Source organism: Cololabis saira, chromosome 6 (genome assembly GCF_033807715.1).
Source record: "Cololabis saira isolate AMF1-May2022 chromosome 6, fColSai1.1, whole genome shotgun sequence".
Classification (NCBI taxonomy): domain Eukaryota; kingdom Metazoa; phylum Chordata; class Actinopteri; order Beloniformes; family Belonidae; genus Cololabis; species Cololabis saira.
The window spans coordinates 34,846,997-34,869,294 of NC_084592.1; the positions used below are offsets into that span (position 1 = coordinate 34,846,997).

Genomic DNA, 22,298 nt, shown 5'->3' on the forward strand with positions numbered 1-22,298 from the left:
CCGTGTCGCTTGGTCATTGTGTTAAATACACGTCGTCGCACATTGTAAACTGTTGTCGTGTAGGTTGAACACGTGTGTCTGAATTGTGCTACTCGGCTGTATTGAATCCGACATCACTGGATGTCATTTGATTTTTATCTCCAGTTTGATACCTATATCTTAAAGTCTGCATTAGGCTTATAATTAGGTTTGACATAATGACTGGTAAATCCATGGTGCTGACCGTGTGCCCCTGCGTGCTTTGGTTGTGTGTCAGAGGGGCTGATGTGTGGCATTTATTTTTTTTAGCGATTATCTTTTAATGGGGATGTTTAGGCCACTAGGGCCCATCAAGAATTCTTCGCCTCCCCTGGGCCCCTGGGGACCCCTGCTCCCCCCCTGATGGTGTCTCTAGCTGAATGTTTGTTGAAGTAGTAAGGTCTGAAAGTTGAAGTTGAAGTTTTCTCCATTATATTCCAAGGGCCTTGGAAACCCTGGAATATGTTAAAAGGATTTAACAAAAGTTATAGGATCTTTAACATAACTTTCAGATCTTTAACATAACTTTCAGATCCTTAAACATAAGTTTAAGGATCTGAAAGATCAAAAGTCATAGCACTTTTTAGGGTTATTTAGGGTCAGGGTCATGTTTTACATGACTCCAGGGTCCTGTTTATGTTGTACATACCCTTAGGGGCCAAGTTTTTTAAATTTCCACCCCTTCCTACATCTGGGCAATAGTAGTAAGGGCTTGCCAATTTACATTGGCACCCCTTAATAACAAATTAACAGCAAACTAAGATTTTGGTTAGTGATGCTACAAACAACTACAACTTCCAATTTCGACCAGCCTATGCTCTCTATAAACATAGGCTAATATATATGTATTAGCTGTGAAATTACATAATGAACCATCTTCATGAGAGTTTCCAAATATTTGTTTAAACAAGGTTAATTTTGCCTTAAAGATTTGCCTAATCTTTAAGTAAAAGATGCCAAGAAAAAGAGAGAAAAAGAAATAGAGATAGAGAAAGTGAGGATACAAGATAAGAAGGTGGGAAAGAGAACTGCAGCAGTCTGATGTGGTAACTGCATCACTGACTTGTTGTCGTGTAAATGTACAGTCAGTATGTGGATATGGGTGTGGCAAGACCATAGATGTCTGGCATTGTGCTACCTGAGGTGGACTGTCTGTTCCTGCGGGGGGAACGGGTAAGGCGTTGGTAGGGGTCGGTGGTTCCGTATAGATCCACTGTTGACATACACAACAGGACGGTCTTCTGCAAGTAGTCCACCACCGCCAGTCCATTACAGTTCCCAAATGCCAAGCTGGACAAACCAACACAGTCAGGAGGTGCAAGCTTAGACACATAATGGCATTTACACTGTTGACAGAATTCTTTGATCCTGTCATTATCACTGACATTAAAAGGTGGAACTTTAAGCAAACCCTGTTGAAATAACTGTGACACTGTGCTCCATCTGGGTCAAAAAAAAAAGAAAAAAGTTTGGACAATCTTTTGCTTTAATTAAGGGATGCATTTACAATGGCATTGTTTCAATAAATGTATGCAATGTTATTTATTTCCATCCAGAGTTGCAAGAAGATCTTATATTGATGATGGATCAGTTGGGCTGCTGCATCAATTGTTCTTGAATCCAAAAGATTCTCAGTTGGTTAAGAGCTGGAGTCTGTGGTAGCCAATCCATCTGTGAAAATGATGTGCTTAATGAATCGTGTCATTGTCATCTTAAGGTGCGCTCCCAGTAGACAGATGTAATCTGCCAAAGTACGACTGACTCTCTAAGTCTGTTTTGATCGGCTAAAGGATGCATAGCATAATTCCTGTGGAATGGTTGGAAGGGGTGTTGTACATGCACATGGATAGGGACGTGTGCGCATCATGATGCATGAACTGCAGCCTGATAGATTTTTTCCTTTTTTTACATGCAGCTTTTCAAAATTCAATTCAATTCAAAAGTCTTTATTTTGAAAATGATAGTGTAAGTAGTGTAAGTAACAGACATGCTTGAAATAATTAAACAATGAATGCAAGAGAGACTTACAAAAACCCTGTCACATACTTTAAACATCCATCCATTTTCTATACTAAATAAATAAAATAATTAAATTATGTAACCTGCTAACAAAAGCAAAACTGTATTAAATAACACTTAATTTCACAACAACCCTCATCTACAATGAGTATGTCAGAAATAATACAACTGGCTAATAGTTCTTGAACTTTTAAAATGCCTATTGCAATAGTAATAATGTGTTGAAGCTTTACCGTGTATGACATAAAACATAAAGCCATTCTTAAGAAAAATGAAAGGCAGCCCAAAGGAAGCATCAACACAGAGACTGACTGAGGAATCCATTTAATCATAGCCAAGCTCACCACTATGTCTACAATATAGAAATAAACATGATATTCCACTATTCCAGCTTCAGGAGAGTAAACAATGCAGTGTTTCTCTGTGTTAAATCTCTGTAAAGCAGCCGCTTAGTCTTCTACTGTCAGCTAAAATGTTCTCGGTGTCTAAACTGTAATCTCGCTGTAGTTTTGAGCACCTGGTTTACCCCAGTTGGGGTTTTTTTTTTGCTTTGTAAAACCAATCTTAACTGTGGCAACATCTGCAGGCTTGTTCAGGAGGGAAGCTCAAGCTGTATATTGCACTCATGTACACCCATCTATATGATTCATTCCAGTTTCACCCACTAAATTCTATTCAAGAGAACAAAATGGTGTCTATCACTGCTTTGTCAACCAGTGCATAACTGCAAAGCTAGCTGCTGCTCAGAAGTACAAAAGCTTTGTCCTACCTCTGGCTTTACTGTGGGGTCTTACCATCTATGTTTCTGAGACTGTACTTCCTCAGTTGTTTGTAAAGGAAAGTTAGTTAATTCCATAGATGACAGCTCAGTCATGTAATGTGAAAATGAACAATCTTATCTGGAAAAGGTCTGCTCCTGAAACATTCCTGTTTTACCTGGTATTAACTGTGAAAAATGTTCAATCATTTGCCCATAGAAATCCATTAAGGTCCAAGAATCAACTATTGCCATGGCAAAAATTTTACTGTGCCTCATCCATCATTCAAAGATTTATCTGAAATCTCCAGGCTGCTGGTCATCATCAGCATGCTAAAAGCTAAGTCACACTTCACAAAAGGAAATCTTGGCTGCACAACGCTAAGTTGCTATTCACAACTTCACAACAATTTGTTGTTTCATATCAGGTGTTTGCTTGGTTAAAGTTCAGTATTGCACTTCATGATGATGTACTGTTTGGGAGAGACATTAGTGGCGGTTGTCATGGCCACGCATACTGTAGCAGTCTCACACTGTGTACACTCTCATCATTGAGACTTCATAATTCTATTCAATCTTATTTATATAGCGTCTATTACAACAGAAGTTGTCTCTAGGCGCTTTCCAGAGATCCAAAAGATGACCCCGAGCAATGATTACATAAACATAACATAAACACTGGCAGGTAAAAAACTCCCCTAATGGGAGAAAAACCTTAAACCAAACAGTGGCAAGGAAAAACTCCCCTTTAGGAGGGAATAAACCTTGAACAGGATCAGGCTCATAAGGGGGGACCCTCCTGCTGAAGGCCAGACTGGGCAGAGCAGGGAAAGAGAAAACAGGCAGAGAGAATGAAGAACAGAGAAAGGAGAGACACAGACACAATGGCTTGCTAGTGCACTGCAGATATAACTATATAAGCAGACGTAGACAGCAGACGCTGAGGTGGTCAGAGAGGGGGGAGAGGGGGGGTCAGCGAGCATTTAGCAGACATCCACACAGACAGGTGGAAGCAAGCAGTGGGATGATCAGAGGGGGGACTGCAGGTCAGCACTGCATGCTGCGTGTAATGAGTGTTGTCGCTCATCACTTCTACTATATAAATGTAGGCTTTATCCATGAGTAGTTCTGTGGCGGGAGCCCAGAAAAACAAACTTTAAGTATTGTTCATGATAATGGTAACAAATCATATGTATTAAATGTTGCATGTGTTGACTGACTGAAAATGGTAACACCTGAGGACTAGTTCATGCAGGCAACACATTGCTTACTTGTGCTCAACATAAGTCAACTTTTGAGTCATTGCTCATCACTACCAGTATTTTGATGTGGGTATCATATATGGTGCGTGATGGGGGTTGGAGCCTACTATAAGTAATATTTATAATCATTTGATTAATGATATGTATTTATCATTTGGAGACTTACAGTCCATATGCAGAGTTGATGTCTAGGCTGGTTATCTGTTGTGGAGGTTCTCCATCTACCCACAGCAGCTGGATGACCAGCTCTGACTGGTAGCCGGGAGGAACCCGGACCAGACGGTCCTTAACTCTGAATCAGACGGTGGAGAGATTTAATGGTTATGTAGTCACACAATGCAAGGACTGGAAGGAACAACACTCTCTTTTCATCTGTGCCTGTCAGGATTTGACATTTCCCCCAGTTTCAGTTCTGTCTTGACCCTCTTGTTTCCCATCTGCCCTGATTGTCTGCACCTATGTATCGTTATCCTCTGTGTATATCTAGTCTTGTCTTTCCCCTGCTCCTTGCTGGTCCGTACTATTTCCTCCCTCCATGTTCTCCTCGTCAAGTTTTCGGATTCATGTTTTTGGTCTGCCTTTCGATCCTGCTAAGCAGCGTTTTTGATTTTGCTTTTGCAAATAAATTTAAGTTTTTCCCAACTCCGGCCTCTTGCTCTCCTGCGTTTGGGTCCTCAACAAACCACCCCGTGACAGTGCCACTTTGATATAGAAGCTTTTTAGTTATATCCCTGATCTATCTCTTTAAATCATGAAAAATAATAGGGGAACTATTGATAAAGAGCTAAATGCATAGAAACACAGCTTTGAATCAATGTAAGCTTCAGATTGATATATCTTGCTACTTGTCTGGCTGGCAATTATATTGTTTCTCTTTAGAAGTGTCTTTATTCCGTTGCTCCAGTTTGTTTGATACAACTATCCAAAAGCTATAATTACAAATAATCATAAACATTACAGCTGCTATACCTCTTACTGTTCATTTCTTTGTACTGTAATAACTTTCATTGCACGCCTCAGGACCAGCTGCTTATTTGTTCCCATATCTTGCAATGAACCTTTGAGAGTTTGTGTTACCTGAGGCAGGGAATGCTGTCTTTGCCCGCCTCTGGCGTCCTGCTGCCAGGGCTAACTGAGTGTTGGTGCTGGGGTTGGGGTGAGTGGGAGCCTGGCTCTGAGAAGCAAGGATTTTCATTCTCTGATGGAGTGATACTGTCCCCTGATTCACACTGCAAGCGTACCTCTAGTGACTTAAGATAACATAACATGGGAAAGAATAGATTTCAGAGTGCACTTTATTTACAGGATCTATACCTACCAAAAACTATTTGACTTATAAGATCTTAAATGCATCAGGTTGTGATCACTTAATTTTGGTTCTCATATCACTCACCACTATCTGAGTGTTGGCATCATATTTGCTGAAGCGATAAAGTATGATGTGGGCTGAGATGCCAACCACACAGAAGATGCGACTCTGAGGGCACCAGCTGACCATCTGAACAGCAAAAGGATCTTCTTCCACCGACTCGGCAGCTCGGCCCTCACCTGGCTTAGGCTTCTCAAACACTTTGGAAGTCTTAAGCTTGTATAAAATCTGTAGTGTGTCTGAGACAAATTTGGACAAAATTGTATTATTCAAAAATGCAAAAAAAACATGCAGAGATATTGGAAAGGAAGGAAAAATTGAGGAAAAAAACATTATTATGTGTAGCCATTTATAAATGTAATATGACTGTAGGAAATGTGTTTAATTTGAAGTGGAGCAGCTCTTGTCACATCTACTATTTTGCCATGTTTTGCCACGGGCTTGAAGGAAAGCCTTTGGCAAAATGGAAGTGACTTATTGAGGAGTTTATGAAGATATTATTCATTGGAGTTTGGTGTGCAACAAAAAATAATTTAAATAAAATATATAATTTCTTCAAGTATGAGAAGATCAGAGAGGACTTACATGCAGATCCATCCCAAAACTTAACTGATCCATCAGCATGTCTGAACAAAAAGACATAATAGTTCAGTATTTCGAGCAGTCAAGAAAATCACAAAGTAAAAAAATGTGCATCCTTAACCCTGACCAATGATTAAACACCTGAAATTACATGCTTCATAAATGTAGTAGACATTCATGTACTCTTAATAAGTTATTTTGAATATTTGTTTATAATCATTACATATTGTAAATATGAAATTGTGCTCAACTCTGCAGTTGACATTGTCTTGGTACTGGTGAATTATAGGTCTTGTTTAGTCCTATGTTTTGTTAACATTTAGTTTAAATAACTTGTGTTCCTTGGGGTTTTTGGGGTTTTAGAAACCAAAAAACATAAATCATATAGATGATATTTTCTGGTTTGTACACAGTATGGGAAAAAAATTAAATTGTATTTTATTAAACATTTATTTCATCAGGCAAGCAATTTAGGAACAGGATCTTATTTAGAAATGCGGCCTGAAATAAAATGAAAGAAATTAAAATGATATACGTCAGTCAATTTTGCACAGCAGTTGATATCACCCAATATGCCAGCTGTTTTCTGTTTGCCTGCTCCCTGGACAGAAAGGCGTTTCGGTTCCTGTGTTCCGACTTCCAGATCTGCTCAGCGCTCACACCAGCTGTTTATGGTATTCAATCTCCTGCCAGTCTGAGCGTTACCACGATCCTGAGGACTGAACTCTGCTCTATTGCCTGCTGTGATGTTGACTTTAAAGGAGCATGAAGCCCCTTTTAAAAAATGACTAATTAGCGCCACCCTTCGCCACGACGGCCGTTGGGGGTACTGCAGCCAACAGCGAAGCCGGCACAGGAGAATGGGGAGAACGCACATGCAGCGCCATGTGACGTCACATCCGCAGGACAGTGCGGGAAATTCCGGCCCGGAATTGCAGCACATTTTGCAGCACACAGCCTGTTCAAGGCAACGGAGAGATACACTAGAGGGCTCATTCTTTTTGGTTTGGGACGCTTCATCTGACATTATTACTAGAAAACTTAAAACGTATACAAATTTTGTTCATAAATCCTGCCTCAATCCTGCCTCATGCTCCTTTAATAAAGACTTTTACTGAACACTCTGTGCCATTGTGCTGCACTTGGGTCTGCCACACACCCTTGTCATTTATAGAGTAATTTGGTCCTCTACTGCTTTATCCTGATTTGACATGGACCCAAATCACACTTGTTAAGTACATATGAAATGTAACTCAAGATCTTTGGTCATGTTGTGTTATGTGTAAATTTAGAATTTCCCTCTCAAAGCAAGAAAAAAGTAGTTTCCCAAAAAGCTTGAGCCCAAGCAACAATATCAGTTTTTTTATTTTATATTTTTTACTTACCCTGTTATGATTATCTCTGGGTAAGTGTGTGAGCCTAACATCCATGATCCTCCACTGATTGGCCACTCCTAACATAACAGACAAATTATCTTTACTATTTTAAATCTAGCATCATCAAACTCACACTTTTACTTTTGCTTTATTAAACACAGCAAATGCAAAAAAACAGCTGATTAAAATGTCCATCATTCACTTGACAAGTGACAAGTGCTTCTAAACAATTGTATTAAATAATTGTTAGACACGTTACTGTATTTGGCTTCACATTTGTATGGCGACATTTGGCATAATAAGATAATATAAAGTTTTACTTTTTTGAGGGCTTAAAGTTTGGCAACAATTATTTTGGAGGCTGTCACTTGGTAAATTCTGACTTAATACATTTTTATTAATTACTATTAATTTAGTAATGGTTGGTGTGTAACTTTGAGCGATTAGAAGCAAAACAATCCAAAGCATGAATGTTTAAAAAAACATTGGTATATCTATTAAATTCTCTACAAATACAGTATTAAGGAGTCGCTATGGCTGCATAACTATATATGCCATATTCCTGAAAAGAAGAAGACTTAAGAAATGCATACATTTTTAACCTTTTATAATATGGCTTCCCTACCTTTTGACTATAGCCGGTCTTTTTGTGTTTAGCTCCTATGGAGTAGAGAATGGGGATGATCTCTGGCGGACAATCAGCAAAGTATGCTGTGCATGTAACAGGAGAGTCATGGATGTCCATTGGATAAGGGTTCTCAAACACAGGGAAGCTACAAGATACAAGGACATGACATGTTATGAAGGCACCAGCTAATATTTGCATGTAGGTTGCTGATTTGCTCCCCAAATTCCAGACTTAATATCTCTTAATATCCCACCCAATATGTGAATGCAGTGATTTGCAAATCCTATTAAGCCAGATATTATTCATAATAGCCCGTGTTTTGATATTTTACCTTATCATGAAAGAAAAATTTGCAGCATTATATCTTAACAAAAAAAGAAAAAAAGTACGGGAAACAAAGACTAGAAAGTGATGCTGGAGGAACATATTGCAACAAATTAGATTATCTGGCAACAAGTCAGTTACCTAAATGGTTTATATAATTAAAGAAAACAATTAAAGAAGAACAGAAGAAGACAGTTATGAAAGATGTAGCAATCCAAAGGGACAACAACATCAAGAAGAACAAACACGGGAAGCTGGAGAAATACCATAATGAAGAGATGTGGAAAATGAAGGAAACAGCGGTAGCTGGAGTCAGGATTTCAAAGAGGAATTCGAATTAAAATGGTAGCCGATCAGATTAGTTAGTCTTGGATTACAGTAAGAACTGATTTTTTTTTTTATAGAAGGTGTGTTACTGGATGTTTACCCTGATCTGGATACAAACAATCACCAAAGACAGGAGGAGCCAGATAAGGTGGCTCAGGCATCTGGCAAGGATGCCTCCTGGATGCCTGCCTGGTGAGGTCTCCCGGGCATGTCCCGCTGGGAGGACCCAAGACTCTGGTAGGCCTTTCTTTTTTTTCAACACAGGGCTGTGGCCTAAGATCAACTTTAAAGCCTGACCACATGGTTTGAAACAAAGAAACCTTCAAAAGCCCAGCAGACTTTGCTCCATGTAGGATACTTAGGTGATAAGGAATAAGCCTCTCATTGGGCATGGACCCCAAAACCCAGCAGGGGTCCCCGCTGATGCACAGCAGCCAGGGCCTGGCTATAAAGAGCATCTCCCCCTATCACTCGTTCTCTTCTCTCTCAGGGGGCTTTCAGACCTGTGGCCCGTTTGCTTTGTTCCGATTCAGGGGCTAAATCGATACAGTTGTTTCGTTTTTTTCGTATGTGGAGTTTGTGCTCACAAGGCAACCGTCTGTAATGATTCAAAGCTGTTAACAAATGCCATGCGCGAACCAACTGCATTGGTCAGAAATTAACGCGGAAGGAGTTTCCTCTTCCGTACCACGGGTAAAAACAACAAGCCCCTTTCACAGAGGGCGCAAAGCGCAGACCACTGCCGGCGATCCCATTAATTTATGTGCTACCGCGGCGCTGGAGCGGATCGCTCTGCCGCCAAGCTTGGCGGCGCGTTTGTGCTGCGCCTGCCTGCCCGAATTGAACTTTTTTTTAATTTCACCGTGCCGCGCTGTGACGACATCTCGGCACGTCCAATAGGAGAGAAGGGAGAAGAGAGAAAGTTGTGTCCAATAGGAGAGAAGGTGGTGGAGGCTGCGCCGACTCTCCTCCTTGCGCCGCGGTCGCACATACACATGAATGGAGTTGTGTCGGTTGCTGTGTCGATTATGTTCTCACTACAAACGCACCGCTTCAGGTCTGGAATGGAAGCGAGCTGAGACCACCTCTCCTAGGCGATCTCGGCTCGCTTGTTTTGTGCCGCATCCGAGCGCGATTGCTGTGTTCAAACGCTCCCTGTTTCGGAACAACTGCTCCAAACGGGACAGGTGTGAAAGCACGCTCAAACTCCTCTCATTCTCTAATGGACCTTTTCTCTCCTGGGCCTGTAAGCTGTGAAGGCCACAGCTCCTACGTCTTAGCAACCAACCAACGGCCTACTGCTCCATTCGTCGTGCCTGGAGAAGCATCTGGTTGCCAGACGTTCCGAGCCCCACACAACTAGGGACCCGTGCACACCCTGATGACGTGAACACCTTTAGACCGACCCGAAGGAAGCCCAGCTGCAGTACCGATGCTTCAACCCCTGCAGGGGTAAACCCTGGACGGGTCGCCAGTCTATCGTAGGGCCACTTTTAACATTTGTGTAAATACATTCTGATTGATTTGAATGAGAGACATTGTTTGTGGTTATTTTACACATATTTGTAACATTTGCTGGTTGCAAAGGCCTGTGCTTGGACTCCTTTCTCAGTTACTCTATAGCGCCACCCCTGGTGACAGGCTGGCAGTTATTTTGAGACTGATTGTACTGTTTGGTTATTAATTCCTTACAGGTGGTGCCCCATTTTGATTCATTAATTTTAATAATTTATTTCGTTATTAATAGTCATCGTCAGAACAATTATTAATAACCCCTTAATAACTGAACAAGCACTTCCTTCCGTTCCACAACAAAACGCTGGAGGGACTATGTCTCTCCGCTGGCCTGGGAATGCCTTGAGATCCCCCCAATGAGCGAGACAAAGTGGCCGGGGAGAGGGAAGTTTGGGGTTTCCTGCAGGGGACCTATTATGAAAAACACGTTTTCTCTTGCTTTAACATGTATAAAGTGGTCTCCCCTCAGCCTGCAGACTCAGAGAAGGAGGAAAGCAACCAAATTCTGCAGTGTCTGTACAGCCGCCCGGATGAGCCATCCAGTGTGTTGTGGCTTCTACGAGCCAATAAGATTCTGCTCCTGTCGTTTCGTAACGACGGGAGCGATTTACATCGGTTGGCCTCCGATGCGTGAAACCACGCCCACAACTAACTCCGCCGGCCGGAGCTTCCGCCATTTTTCCGTAGCGGTGTTTCGTGTCATTCAGGCAGCCAATCAGCACAGAGCCTCATTATCATAGCCCCGCCCACTCAGAATCCCACATAGATAATGAGGTTAGAGAATGGGAAGATAAAGACATGGTTTAGAGGCTGAATTTCTAATTTATTTAGCAAAAACAATCAAAAGCTTGTTTTTAAGACATTCAAGGCATGTTTGAAATAGGTATTAGATGCCATAATAGGTCCCCTTTAGGCTACTGCCCCTGTGACCCGACCTTGGATAAGTGGAAGAAAATGAATGGATGGATGGATGCTGAATGTTATGTGGGGGCTGGTCAGAGGGGTGTTATATGTCACAAGTCTGATGCAAAACCCTTCTTATGACTCATAACCTTCAAGAAAAATCTCAACCAAATCTAAATTTGATCAGAAATTTACAATGTTTAAACTGTCTGATTTTCAGCAGCCTTCAAAGGTTTTTTTTTTTTTAAAACCTTATTGAAACCAAAGCCTTAACCAAAGTTAGAATTACCTCTTACATTTGGGAGTTTCTGCTAACCCAACCATTTTTTATTTTCTTCTTTTTCTCTCTCCTTTATTTTTAATCCCTTTATTTGGGTGTGCAATGTGAGCTGTGAAAATTTTTTATACATTCTACTTCTGATAATGTTATTTTCATATTTTGTTTTCTCATCAATTTAATCAAGCAGTAACTATTAGAGGGTGTGATTATATATGAACGACATACTTGTTCTGTGTCAGATCCACCACGATCAAGTCCTTCTCCAGCAGCGCCACAACTGCGTAAGGCTCCTGGACCTCTGTAAGATACATAATCAAACTGAATGGAATAATACTTACAATAAACACATGTAAGCAGACCTTTTAGAAAGTTTTTGTATTATGAATTATGTATCCACCACACATTTTCTATGTAAAGCCAGTGTAAAGCCAGTCTTTTCAGTGGAAATCTATGAACAACTATCAGCTAAAAAAAAGAAAAAGAAAAGTTTAGAGAAATCTAAACTAAAGCTTGATCAGAATATCTACTGTTGCCGCGAGTGAGAGGTTGGATCCTTAGATTCATATTTGTATGACGCGCTATAAGTCATGGAAACACATGACGCTGAGATCCATAATGCCTTTTGGTGCATTTATTGTATAAAAAACATCAGGCTATCACAGCGCAACAAAGTGGGTATATGGTAGGAACAGAAACCAGCGTATTTAACTGATAACAAAAGGGTGATGAATAAGTGAATAAAAAATAAAAAATGACAAAAGCGGTCAACAAAAATTACGGCTGCCAACCCTGACTCTCTCTCTCTCTCTCTCTCTCTCTCTCTCTCTCTCTCTCTCTCTCTCTCTCTCTCTCTCTCTCTCTCTCTCTCTCTCTCTCTCATCTAGACCACCTGATGAGAGCGCACCTTTACGCACGCACACACACCTACTCCCGTGGGAAACGCCCCCATCACACACTCAAACACCATAATCCTCTATATGTCTCTTACGTCTACTAATTCTTGCATTTCAGTGAGAGCTGAAGTCATTGTAAATACTATGGAATCAGTGTAGCATAATCTTAATAACATAGGAGATATTAAATGTTTGGGGTGGAGTAGGCAGTGTGAAGTAGATTTATAGAGCTGCTATACTGAAAACTGCAAAAGCCCTAGTACCTGCAGATCCAATCTCTCTGTATCGCTTTGGATTTTTATTTAATTTTATTAAATAAAAATGTCCCAAAAGGTTTTTCTGCACACACCATTGATGTAAGGAGTTTCACAGAGCACCAAGAACTCTACAATAGGATAGTCCATCTCCAGAACGGTGATAGCTTTGCCATGCATGATGGTTAATGTTGGCCGCCGTCCTGGCTTGTCATACGAAAGGCCCCCAGAGAAGATAACAAAAGGCTCACTGTTGTGGAGGGAAACATATTTGGAGTGAATTTTTTCCAATCCTAGTGGTTAGAATTATCATGTCAAATAACACACTAAAAACACACGAACAGTGAATATAACAGTCAAATTACAAAACTGAAAAGAATCACACTGACTTTCCACATTTGACTTTTCACTAAAGTACTGAATCATACATACTGTGTTTATCAAGATATATATATATATATATTATATATATATATATATATATATATATATATATATATATATATATATATAATATATAATAATAATTATAGTATATAAGATATAATCAAGTCACTAAAATCAAACAGTCAGGACTTGTTGAACACACACCTGTTTCTTGAGGTCTTATACTCTACTTTGAGTATGGGTTTACATGACTCCTTTCGTCCATCCTTCTGTAACTTTCCTAAATTAGAACAAAGAGAATGACAATGGATTGCAAACTTTCAGTTTCATTGAAGCTAGTGATCACATGTTTTGGTACAAAAATGATTCATGTCTTTGGTTTGAACGAGACAATTTTACAAAGTCCTCAGGTCATTGTAAGAAAATTTAAAGCATTACATTATCATCCAACACAACATTAAGCCTAAACTAGCCTACAAAAGGGGGTAATTTTGCTCCAACATCACAAAACTCACACTATAGATGGAAATGTACTGCAGTGACACAGACATCTGAGCTGCCACATAAGTTGTGAATCATCATTTTAATCATGATTTAGCACTTAAAATGTTATTGTTTGAGTTTATTTTGTTGATTGTTTTTTGACATCATATGGTAGCGAGTTTGTGGAGGTTTCTCTGCACCAAACTGTTTGTGCCGCTTCTCGCAGTATACTACTGCCTCACAACAAACCATGGAATCAATAAGACACACAGAACGTCTGGTACCGTGTTTGTAACACACAGGTGTTCCCTTTAAATTGAGGCGGGGCATGCAAAACACCTAACAAAGGTTCTGGGGCACAGCCCTCTCTCCAAGCAGTGATCTAACATTCACTCTGCAACAATATCCATTACATTTTTTTGCAAAACAAAAGTGACAATTCTGAAATTGGGGTGGGGGGGGGGGGGGGGTGTTTTCATTGAACTATGTTTTTTTTTTTTATGAGCATAACTCTCTAAGTTCTCTCTCTCTGTATCTCTGTAAAGCTTCATATCTCTTCCTCCAACTCTTCTTCTCAAAGAAAAAAAGATCTCAACTTCAGAGAAGATGGATGAAAACATCTTTAGTTTAGGACATATTATTGCGACAGCCTTTTCCCACAGTTGTGAAAATAGTCAACAGAAGAGGAAGGCAGCAGAAGATCATACATATCATTATTCAAAGGAGAAGCCCTTATGTAATGCAGTAATGTGTAATGATTAAGTGGGGTTGACCTGCAACCACATCATATACATGTGGCCAAAAACAAATGGCAACTAGACTTTAAAGGTTTGGGATTAACCATCTCACATCCAGTGATGCCGTACATGCTTAAAAAGAGTTTTCAAGGCACCTTTGCACTAAACACGACTATCAACACATATGAAAAACATTTGTGAAAGCGTAAAAACATTTCTGCGATAATTTACAGTTTTTTCAAATTGTATGTATTTCATTAAAGCTTTTTCTTTGGGATATTTGGGTTCTGTGGGAATCTAGAGCTGATGGATATAGGACTAATGATGAATGGTGCAGACATGCTACATAACAGGTTGTCTGTAATTGTGACGTCAAAATTTTCTTAGAAATATTGGGTTCATATTGCAAAGTAGGAGATAATTCATATACCGCACAGTAGAATAGAAGATAGTTCAGATATTGTACAGCATAAATATTGCGTATGTTGTGGAGTGGGGTTGAATATTGCAAAAACATTATTCAACAGTAAAATTATTTTGCTATTTTGCACTGTGACGTAGTAGACTTGGTTGAGGATTAAAGTGTGTTATGAGTGCATGTCTCACCATGAGGGAAGGTGACCTGGAATGGCTTGGTGGTGTTTTTGGGGTTCCATAACGTTAGGCTGCCATCTGAGTGACTGCACATGAACTGCTTCCCTTCATGATGCCAGCTGACTGAATGGATGGCCTACACCAAAAGAGAAATATATATATATATACATTATATACATAATATATATAGATTATATATATAATCTGAAGCATCCGATCGGAGGACATGTCTTTGTCAAATGCATGAAAATGCAAGCTTAATGCTAGATGTCCTTAGATCATCTGGTGTTGTGAAGTCAAACAAACTGGAGGAGACTTTTCAATTAGTTTGCTGCTCTCCAGCAAGTGGGGTCTGCCTTAACAAAGATACAATTCGAACCCAAGATCAATTCAGTGGAAACAGTTGGAGAAAGTAGAGGAAAACACAGTTAATGGAATCCACATCAACATTAAGCTTGTCCAACACTGTGGCAGTCTTTCAGGGCTAATCAAACTATGAGCAATAACTCAGAAATGAATAAATAAAATAAAAACTAATCAAAAGTAAACAGAAACACAATTGACACCTGTGATGAAAGTACAGCAATTATCCATATTCACTTTCAGAATCATGGAGATGAATATATCAGATTGAAGTTCAGCCCAAAGTTCAGCCCTGCTATTTTGGACAAAATCTATCACAGATAACTCTGCATCCTCAAATGTATTACATTAAAAGTGGAAAGGCAGGGGTTTGCACAATTTCAGAGTCGAAGAGACAGGATGCTGCAGCAATCTGGACACACATGGATCTAGTCCTAAAAGATATCAAGAATAAATATCCACAGGCATCGCACACTTTTTGTCTGAGTAAACAGTATAAAAACAAGAAAAAAATGTTTTCTTCTGTCTAGCATCCCACCTACACTTGGGTTTGAAAGAGCAACATGGAACTTATTTTCCATTGTAAGGTTGCACCAGATGGAATTGGTGGAACAGTGAAAAGAACAGCTGATAACCTGGTCCTGAGAGGAAATTACGTCTTTGAAAAGGTCTCAAACAGTGTTCCATTTTAGCACATTTCAGGGGAAGACATGCAAAGATATGATACACTTCTCAAGCAACCTCTCAAGCAGGTTCCCTCAACAAGACAAATACACCAGGTCATTACACATGGGAACATGATCTACCACAGACAACTATCCTATTTTTGCAGTGAGATTGTGGTTTACCAGTGCTTCAGCCCAGCTAGCTACAATTTCCATGGCTATGCAGAGGAACAGCAGAGTGAGACAAGGACAGCAAGAAAGAAAAGACCTTTGGTCATGTTAATGAAGGATATGGAAAAAGGAGTTGAACGGATGGTGGAGATGAAAGATGTGATGAAAGAGTGGGATGATGAACCTCTGAAAGGTCGTGAGGGTACAATGACAGTAATAACTGTTAGTGCTCTTAAAGGGAAAGTTCGTTTTTTTACAACCTGGACCTTATTTCTGGCATTTTTTATGGTCGTATACTCACCCAGGCAAGTTTGGTGTCATTTGGAGTCCTTCGGAAGATATTAGGGGGTTTTTTGCGAGCCGCTTCTCCATATAACGGTAGTGAATGGGGCACAGCGGGACACAGACGATGCAGCGTCTAAATAACACATGATTGCCGCGAAACTCGTTCATTTCTTTTATGAATCACTAGATCTGCTTCCGGGACCTGTTGTCTACATCCGGGGCTGTGTGTGTAACAAATAAATCCGTTTGTAAACAAGACCTCTGAACTCATGACGTCATCTCTGTGCGCGCACTCTGTCCTCCGTTCATTGAGCTCTTCAGCCGTATACTCTGGCTCAAAACGGTAAGGACGTCCATCATATTCAAAGTTGTCGTCCACAACCTCAGAATTTGACAAATATTCAGACATGTTTCAAATAACTAACAGTAAACTAACAGTAGCGAACTCCAGCTGTACACGGAGCTGTGTCTGCGATGCGCGCACAGAGATGACGTCATGAGTTCAGAGGTCTTGTTTACAAACTAATTTATTTGTTACACACACAGCCCCGGATGTAGACAACAGGTCCTGGAAGCAGATCTAGTGATTCATAAAATAAATGAACGAGTTTCGCTGCAATAATGTGTTATTTAGACGCTGCATCGTCTGTGTCCCGCTGTGCCCCGTTCACTACCGTTATATGGAGAAGCGGCTCGCAAAAAACCCCCTAATATCTTCCGAAGGACTCCAAATGACACCAAACTTGCCTGGGTGAGTATACGACCATAAAAAATGCCAGAAATAAGGTCCAGGTTGTAAAAAACCGAACTTTCCCTTTAATCATGGAGACCGGTTAGCAGTAGTATATGATTACCACTAGTGGCTGGCCAAGACCATTGCTGTGGATATTGGGCATCAAGATATGAAAGTGGAGTTTCTACATCCCCAACAGCAAAGGTTCAACCAAAGCTTGGCAGTAAGGATGTGTGTTTCCGCCCAGTTGAAGACATCATACTGAAATTAATAGGAAATGCATCACCAGTCCAAGCAAGAACACGACAGATCTACGGCAAAGCCCCTGATGTGATGGACTTCATAGAGCATGTCCGATGCCCGTTGCAGGTCAGACAAAGAAAAATCCTGCTGAGTAGGTACTGGTGGAAAAGCGTGGCGTGCCCCCTCCTCTCCCCTTATCTCCCCCTCTAATTATTTTACTCCACAATAGTAAAAAACTATTCACTATAAATAACCTTTCGGATGTATATCATTGACATCAACAGGATGGGTTGCTTTGGCCAAAACACGGCCAAAAGAATGAATGATAACTAAAGTTAACAATTAAGTGAACTTTAATCCAGAGAGCTCAAGACTAAATCCAAGGTTCAGAATCTTTTTTAGTTAGTACATTTTAGTTGACTCAAACCTGATCTTTAGCAGCCACATCAAGACTGTAGTTAAGATTTTTTTAATCATCTCAAACTGATCTCCAGAGTCAGAGATCGGATGTCCAGAGCTGACTTGAAAAAGCTCATTCATGCCTTCATATCCACCAGACTGATGTGTTGAGATTATTTCACTGGTTCCCCTCCCCCCATTTCCAAATAAGGAATGTCACACTAACCAAACTTCACACCAGAGATCCCTGCTCGCAATCCCAGTTGTTTGGTGGTACTCTGAGCACTGCTAACATGTTTGCAAAGTGTGAATGGATTAAAGTAATTACCTGTGTCCTCTGACAAAAGAGTGTTCTGAGGCTGGTCAGAGCTATTTATACTTCCTGGATCAAACCAAGTATAGGAAGCAAGAAGGGAGTTTGGCTGGATAATTGTCTGCAAATTGTGTTCATGAATCCACACAGAGATCAGATGTAGGCCAATATATAGTAAAGAGTTATAGTAAGGAAGATCATGTTGTATATTATGTAAATACTCTTGGCCAAGTGATGTGTATGTGTGTGTGTATGGGTATATAACAGCTCAATCGGGGTGGTGAAGAGTGGTTGTCAGTCGTCTGTGCACTGTGCTTGTAATAAATGCCCACACAAGGGCTAACTTGATTTCTGCCTCAGCTTCCTCACTTCATCATATTTAAGACATTCACACTTCTCATTTAATTGTGAAGGATGGTGGCTACGGTAAAAGTTATGACCACAATAGCCGATACAGTCGATAAGGACCCTTGTGACAGTAATATATACAGATTTAATTTTGATTGGATGAACCAATCTGTAAATAGAGCACATAATGTAATGAAAAATATATACCCAACCAAAAGGTGGCGCTACGGAATTCAGCCAATATAGTTATATCCATGTGTTCAGGATGAAAACCTTATTAAATAGCTCACTTTTGGGGGTGATTGGATACTCTGTGTTGATTTTATGGCAAATTATAGATCTTTGGCAAGACATCAAACTTCACCGTCCTGTCATGGCGACAGCGTTAATGAGAGGGTTACGGTTCTCACTTTGATGTCATCCCATATGGGTTTTCATACTACCTGGACAGGTTTGGTGTGGATCGGCTCTACCCACTGAAAACAGGTTACATTGTTCAAAAAAAGTAATTCTCTGCTGCCAGAAGGTGGCACTACATCTGTCAGTGGTTTTTACATTGCAGATGTGTTCAGGCATTGGACTGCAAACATACATACATATTTTCCTGCAAAAGTGTCCACTGAGTTTGAGACAGTTTGGTTTAAGTGATGAGCTATCAAAATGTTAGCCATTTTCTATTGGTCACCACGACCAGAACTTTCGACTAATGGAAAAGTTTTCAATAACTTTTTGTCGTCAATGTGTTTCAAGCGAGCTGACCAAAGGAGAAAGTTAGGAGACAAATTGTCTCGGACTAGTTTGTCAAATTCCATTGCATAACACAAGCAAAATGTGGTTCTACTTTTTAGGTATGAAAATGTCCATGTTTCCAGCAGGAGGCGATAAAACCATTACTTAAAGGAGCATGAGGCAGGATTCAGGCAGGATTTATGAAAAAAATTAGTATACGTTTTAAGTTTTCTAGTGATAATGTCAGATGAAGCGTTCCAAACCAAAAAGAATGAGCCCTCTAGTGTATCTTTCCGTTGCCTTGAACAGGCTGTGTGCTGCAAAATGTGCTGCAATTCGGACTCCGAATTTCCCGCGCTGGGCGGCGGATGTGATGTCACATGACGCTGCATGCACGTTCTCCCCGTTCTCCCGTGCCGGCTTCGCTGTTGGCTGCAGTACCCCCGACGGCCGTCGTGGCGAAGGGTGGCGCTAGAGAGTCTAATTTCTTAAAAGGAGCCTCATGCTCTTTTAATATCAATGTATTGATCTGTCCAGACCAGGAAAATAGGCAGATTTTTTCTTCACAGTCAACGATCCCACAAACTTTACTATTTTGCAAAACTGAAAAACATGCATATTTGCAGCCCTGCCAAGCCGACACTGTTTAACTTATGCAAAAGATTTTGATAAGTTTACATTTGATGATGTCAGCAAGGCTTTAAAGTAAGCTTGCATATTTCAAAACACACCGGACAATTTATCTTGGAGGAGTATCGCACATTCCGATGTATGCAAAATCACTACGTGTGCCATTTTTGGATGTTTCACCCAAAATTGTAGACTTCTTGCACATTTTAGAGTAGGGTCCCAGGAGACTTTTTTTCTCGTATTAAAGAGCAGAATCGCCATACTGATTTTCGTGCATGTAGGTTATACGCAATCCCACATCCAGCATCAGGGGACGCTATTGAGAGATTTTGCCATGCCCATTCATGAATTCATGATGAAAAAAAGATTTTACTAGGGGGAAAATTTTTCAGTGAAAATTGGCTACTTTTCCAATATGTTAAAGGTCTCAAAATTGCGAAAAACGAGAAAAGTAATAATAATAATTAAAGCTGCAAGCAGCGATGAACGGGCCCTCGCATGTGCAATTTTCACCAATAAAAGTCAAGGACTTAAAACCATGTCAGATGACACCACCCATGACTCTCTATATCAAACCATTCAAAAGTTATGGCAGAAAGTAGGAACTATCAAATATGGACCAACCAGATGAAGGGGGGGCGCGCTTTTTGGCGTCTATCGTCGCCACGGTAACGCTTTTGACTGAGAAAAGTAATGCCCATCGTCGCAGGATCTAGACGCACATTTTGATGACACACCTGGGTGCACGTTACGGTTCGGGCCGCATTAACGGCCGAAGAAATGGCATAAATTGCGCCAAAATTACACGATTGATTAAAAATGTCCGACTTCCTGTTCGGTTTCGGCCATGGCGCTGGGAGACTTTTCTTTAAGTTGCGACATGATACAGGTGTGTACCAATTTTCGTGCATGTACGTCAAACCGTATTGTGTATTGCGCTGTTGAGCCATTAGGCCACGCGCATTAATGCAAACCATTAAATATCACATTTTTCGCCAGGCCTGGCTTGCGTGCAAAATTTGGTGACTTTTGGGGCACGTTTAGGGGAGCAAAAGGCCCTCATTTCATCGGAAAAAAAACAAGGATAAAAACAAAAATGAGAAAAAAAAAACATTTCCTACAGATACAATAGGGCTTTTCGTCAGTGCTCGGGCCCCAATAATAAAGATTTCCCTCAGTTTCAATAGGGTTCTTGCACCCTCAGTGCTCGGGTCCTAATAACAACTGACACAGTATGGAATTGCCACCTATTTGACACTTTTTATGTAGCTCACCATTTAATCACAGGACCCACACCGGAAAGGCACCAGAGGACCCACACAGGCTAAACGGTGGAAGACGAGGAAGTGAGGAGGACAGCAGGAGAGGAAGGCTGGAGGAAGAAGTTGAGGAAGAGAGATGAACACCAGAGGAGATCAGGGGCCTCATGTACAAATAGTGCGTGGATTTCGTCGTGAATCCTTGCATGGAAATATTGCGTACGAAAAATCTGATTCTCAAAACTGCTTACGCCCAAATCCACGCACGTTTCTTTGTACATCATAATCAACGTGTCATGGGCGGGAGCACAACACTCCACCCTGTCTCGTCCCTCAAGTAGATTATATTGAATATTATAGTAATAGTAATAGTATGAATAGTCATTGGAAAACGACCAAGTGAATGATGGAAATTGCGAAAGCAAGCACCAAAAAGAGAAAACACAGTGACTGTGAGCTGGAGACACTATTGTCGGAGGTGGAGGCCAGGAAGGCTGTTCCATTGGGTTGTCTGTCCTCTGGCGTGTCAAGTAAGAGGAAAAAAAGTGAGTGGGAGCATGTGGCAGAAGCTGTCAATGCGGTGGGTTCAAACCCCACCACTCCGGAGATAAAAAAAGAAGTGGTCGGACATGAAGGTTGACGTGAAGCATAGAGCCGCTACACACCGGAAAAGCGTGGCCAGGACAAGTGGTGGATCAGCTGGGCAAAATCTCATGCCATTTGACAAGCGCGTGTGCTCCATCGTGGGTGATACTGTCCTCACCTGCCGGTGAGGTCGACTCTGAATCACTTCACCTTCACAGTCGCTTGCTGACATCAACAGAAACTTGGAGCGCATCGCTGATGCACTTGTGAACCAGACATTAAAGGAGACCTATTATGGCATTTAATGTATATTTTAAACAGGCCTTGAATGTCTTAAAAACAATCAAAAGCTTGTTCATAAATTAGAAATTCAGCCTCTGGGCCATGTCTCTAGTTTTACCGCTTCTACCCTTCTTCTCTATGAGGGATTCTGAGGGGCGGGGGGGCTATGATAATGAGGCACTGTGCTGATTGGCTGCCTGAATGATGTGTAGCAGGGGAGGGCACATAGCCTCGCTCTGGGTTAGAAGAGCAGCCGGCTCCCTACACTATTAAAGCGTGTCCCATGCGATGCGAGCGAGCGTCAGCGACAAAATAAATTCCATTGCTTTATTTTTTTTGTATTGGACTGTCCTAACTGGCCGCGAGTTTAATGGTTTTAGTGTGGACAGAGAGCGTCCGATGTCACGCAGCCTGACGCGATAGTCGGACACTTGCATGCATTTATGACACGGTGTAAACGACTCCCTGTGATCTTAAAGCCTGAATTACGGTTCTGCGTTAAATCGACGCGTACCCTACGCCATAGGCTCTGTGTTGGTGTAACGCGGAACCATAAATCAGCCTTTAGTTCCCTGAGGGGGGAAC

The 22,298-nt window shown here is 40.9% G+C and overlaps 1 protein-coding gene across 1 annotated transcript in view; it reads right to left on the minus strand.

Moving 5' to 3' along the window:
* Positions 1 to 22,298, minus strand: part of stxbp5l (syntaxin binding protein 5L) — a gene marked incomplete at its 5' end in the record, with an annotated part of 221,406 nt that overhangs the window by 38,827 nt on the left and 160,281 nt on the right. The window contains 11 exons of the mRNA XM_061722943.1: positions 1,157 to 1,308; positions 4,223 to 4,348; positions 5,134 to 5,306; positions 5,450 to 5,664; positions 6,011 to 6,051; positions 7,393 to 7,460; positions 8,009 to 8,156; positions 11,586 to 11,658; positions 12,603 to 12,757; positions 13,099 to 13,174; positions 14,721 to 14,844. Of these exons, the coding sequence (XP_061578927.1) occupies positions 1,157 to 1,308; positions 4,223 to 4,348; positions 5,134 to 5,306; positions 5,450 to 5,664; positions 6,011 to 6,051; positions 7,393 to 7,460; positions 8,009 to 8,156; positions 11,586 to 11,658; positions 12,603 to 12,757; positions 13,099 to 13,174; positions 14,721 to 14,844 (1,351 nt within the window). The remainder of the gene's footprint in view (positions 1 to 1,156; positions 1,309 to 4,222; positions 4,349 to 5,133; positions 5,307 to 5,449; positions 5,665 to 6,010; positions 6,052 to 7,392; positions 7,461 to 8,008; positions 8,157 to 11,585; positions 11,659 to 12,602; positions 12,758 to 13,098; positions 13,175 to 14,720; positions 14,845 to 22,298) is intronic.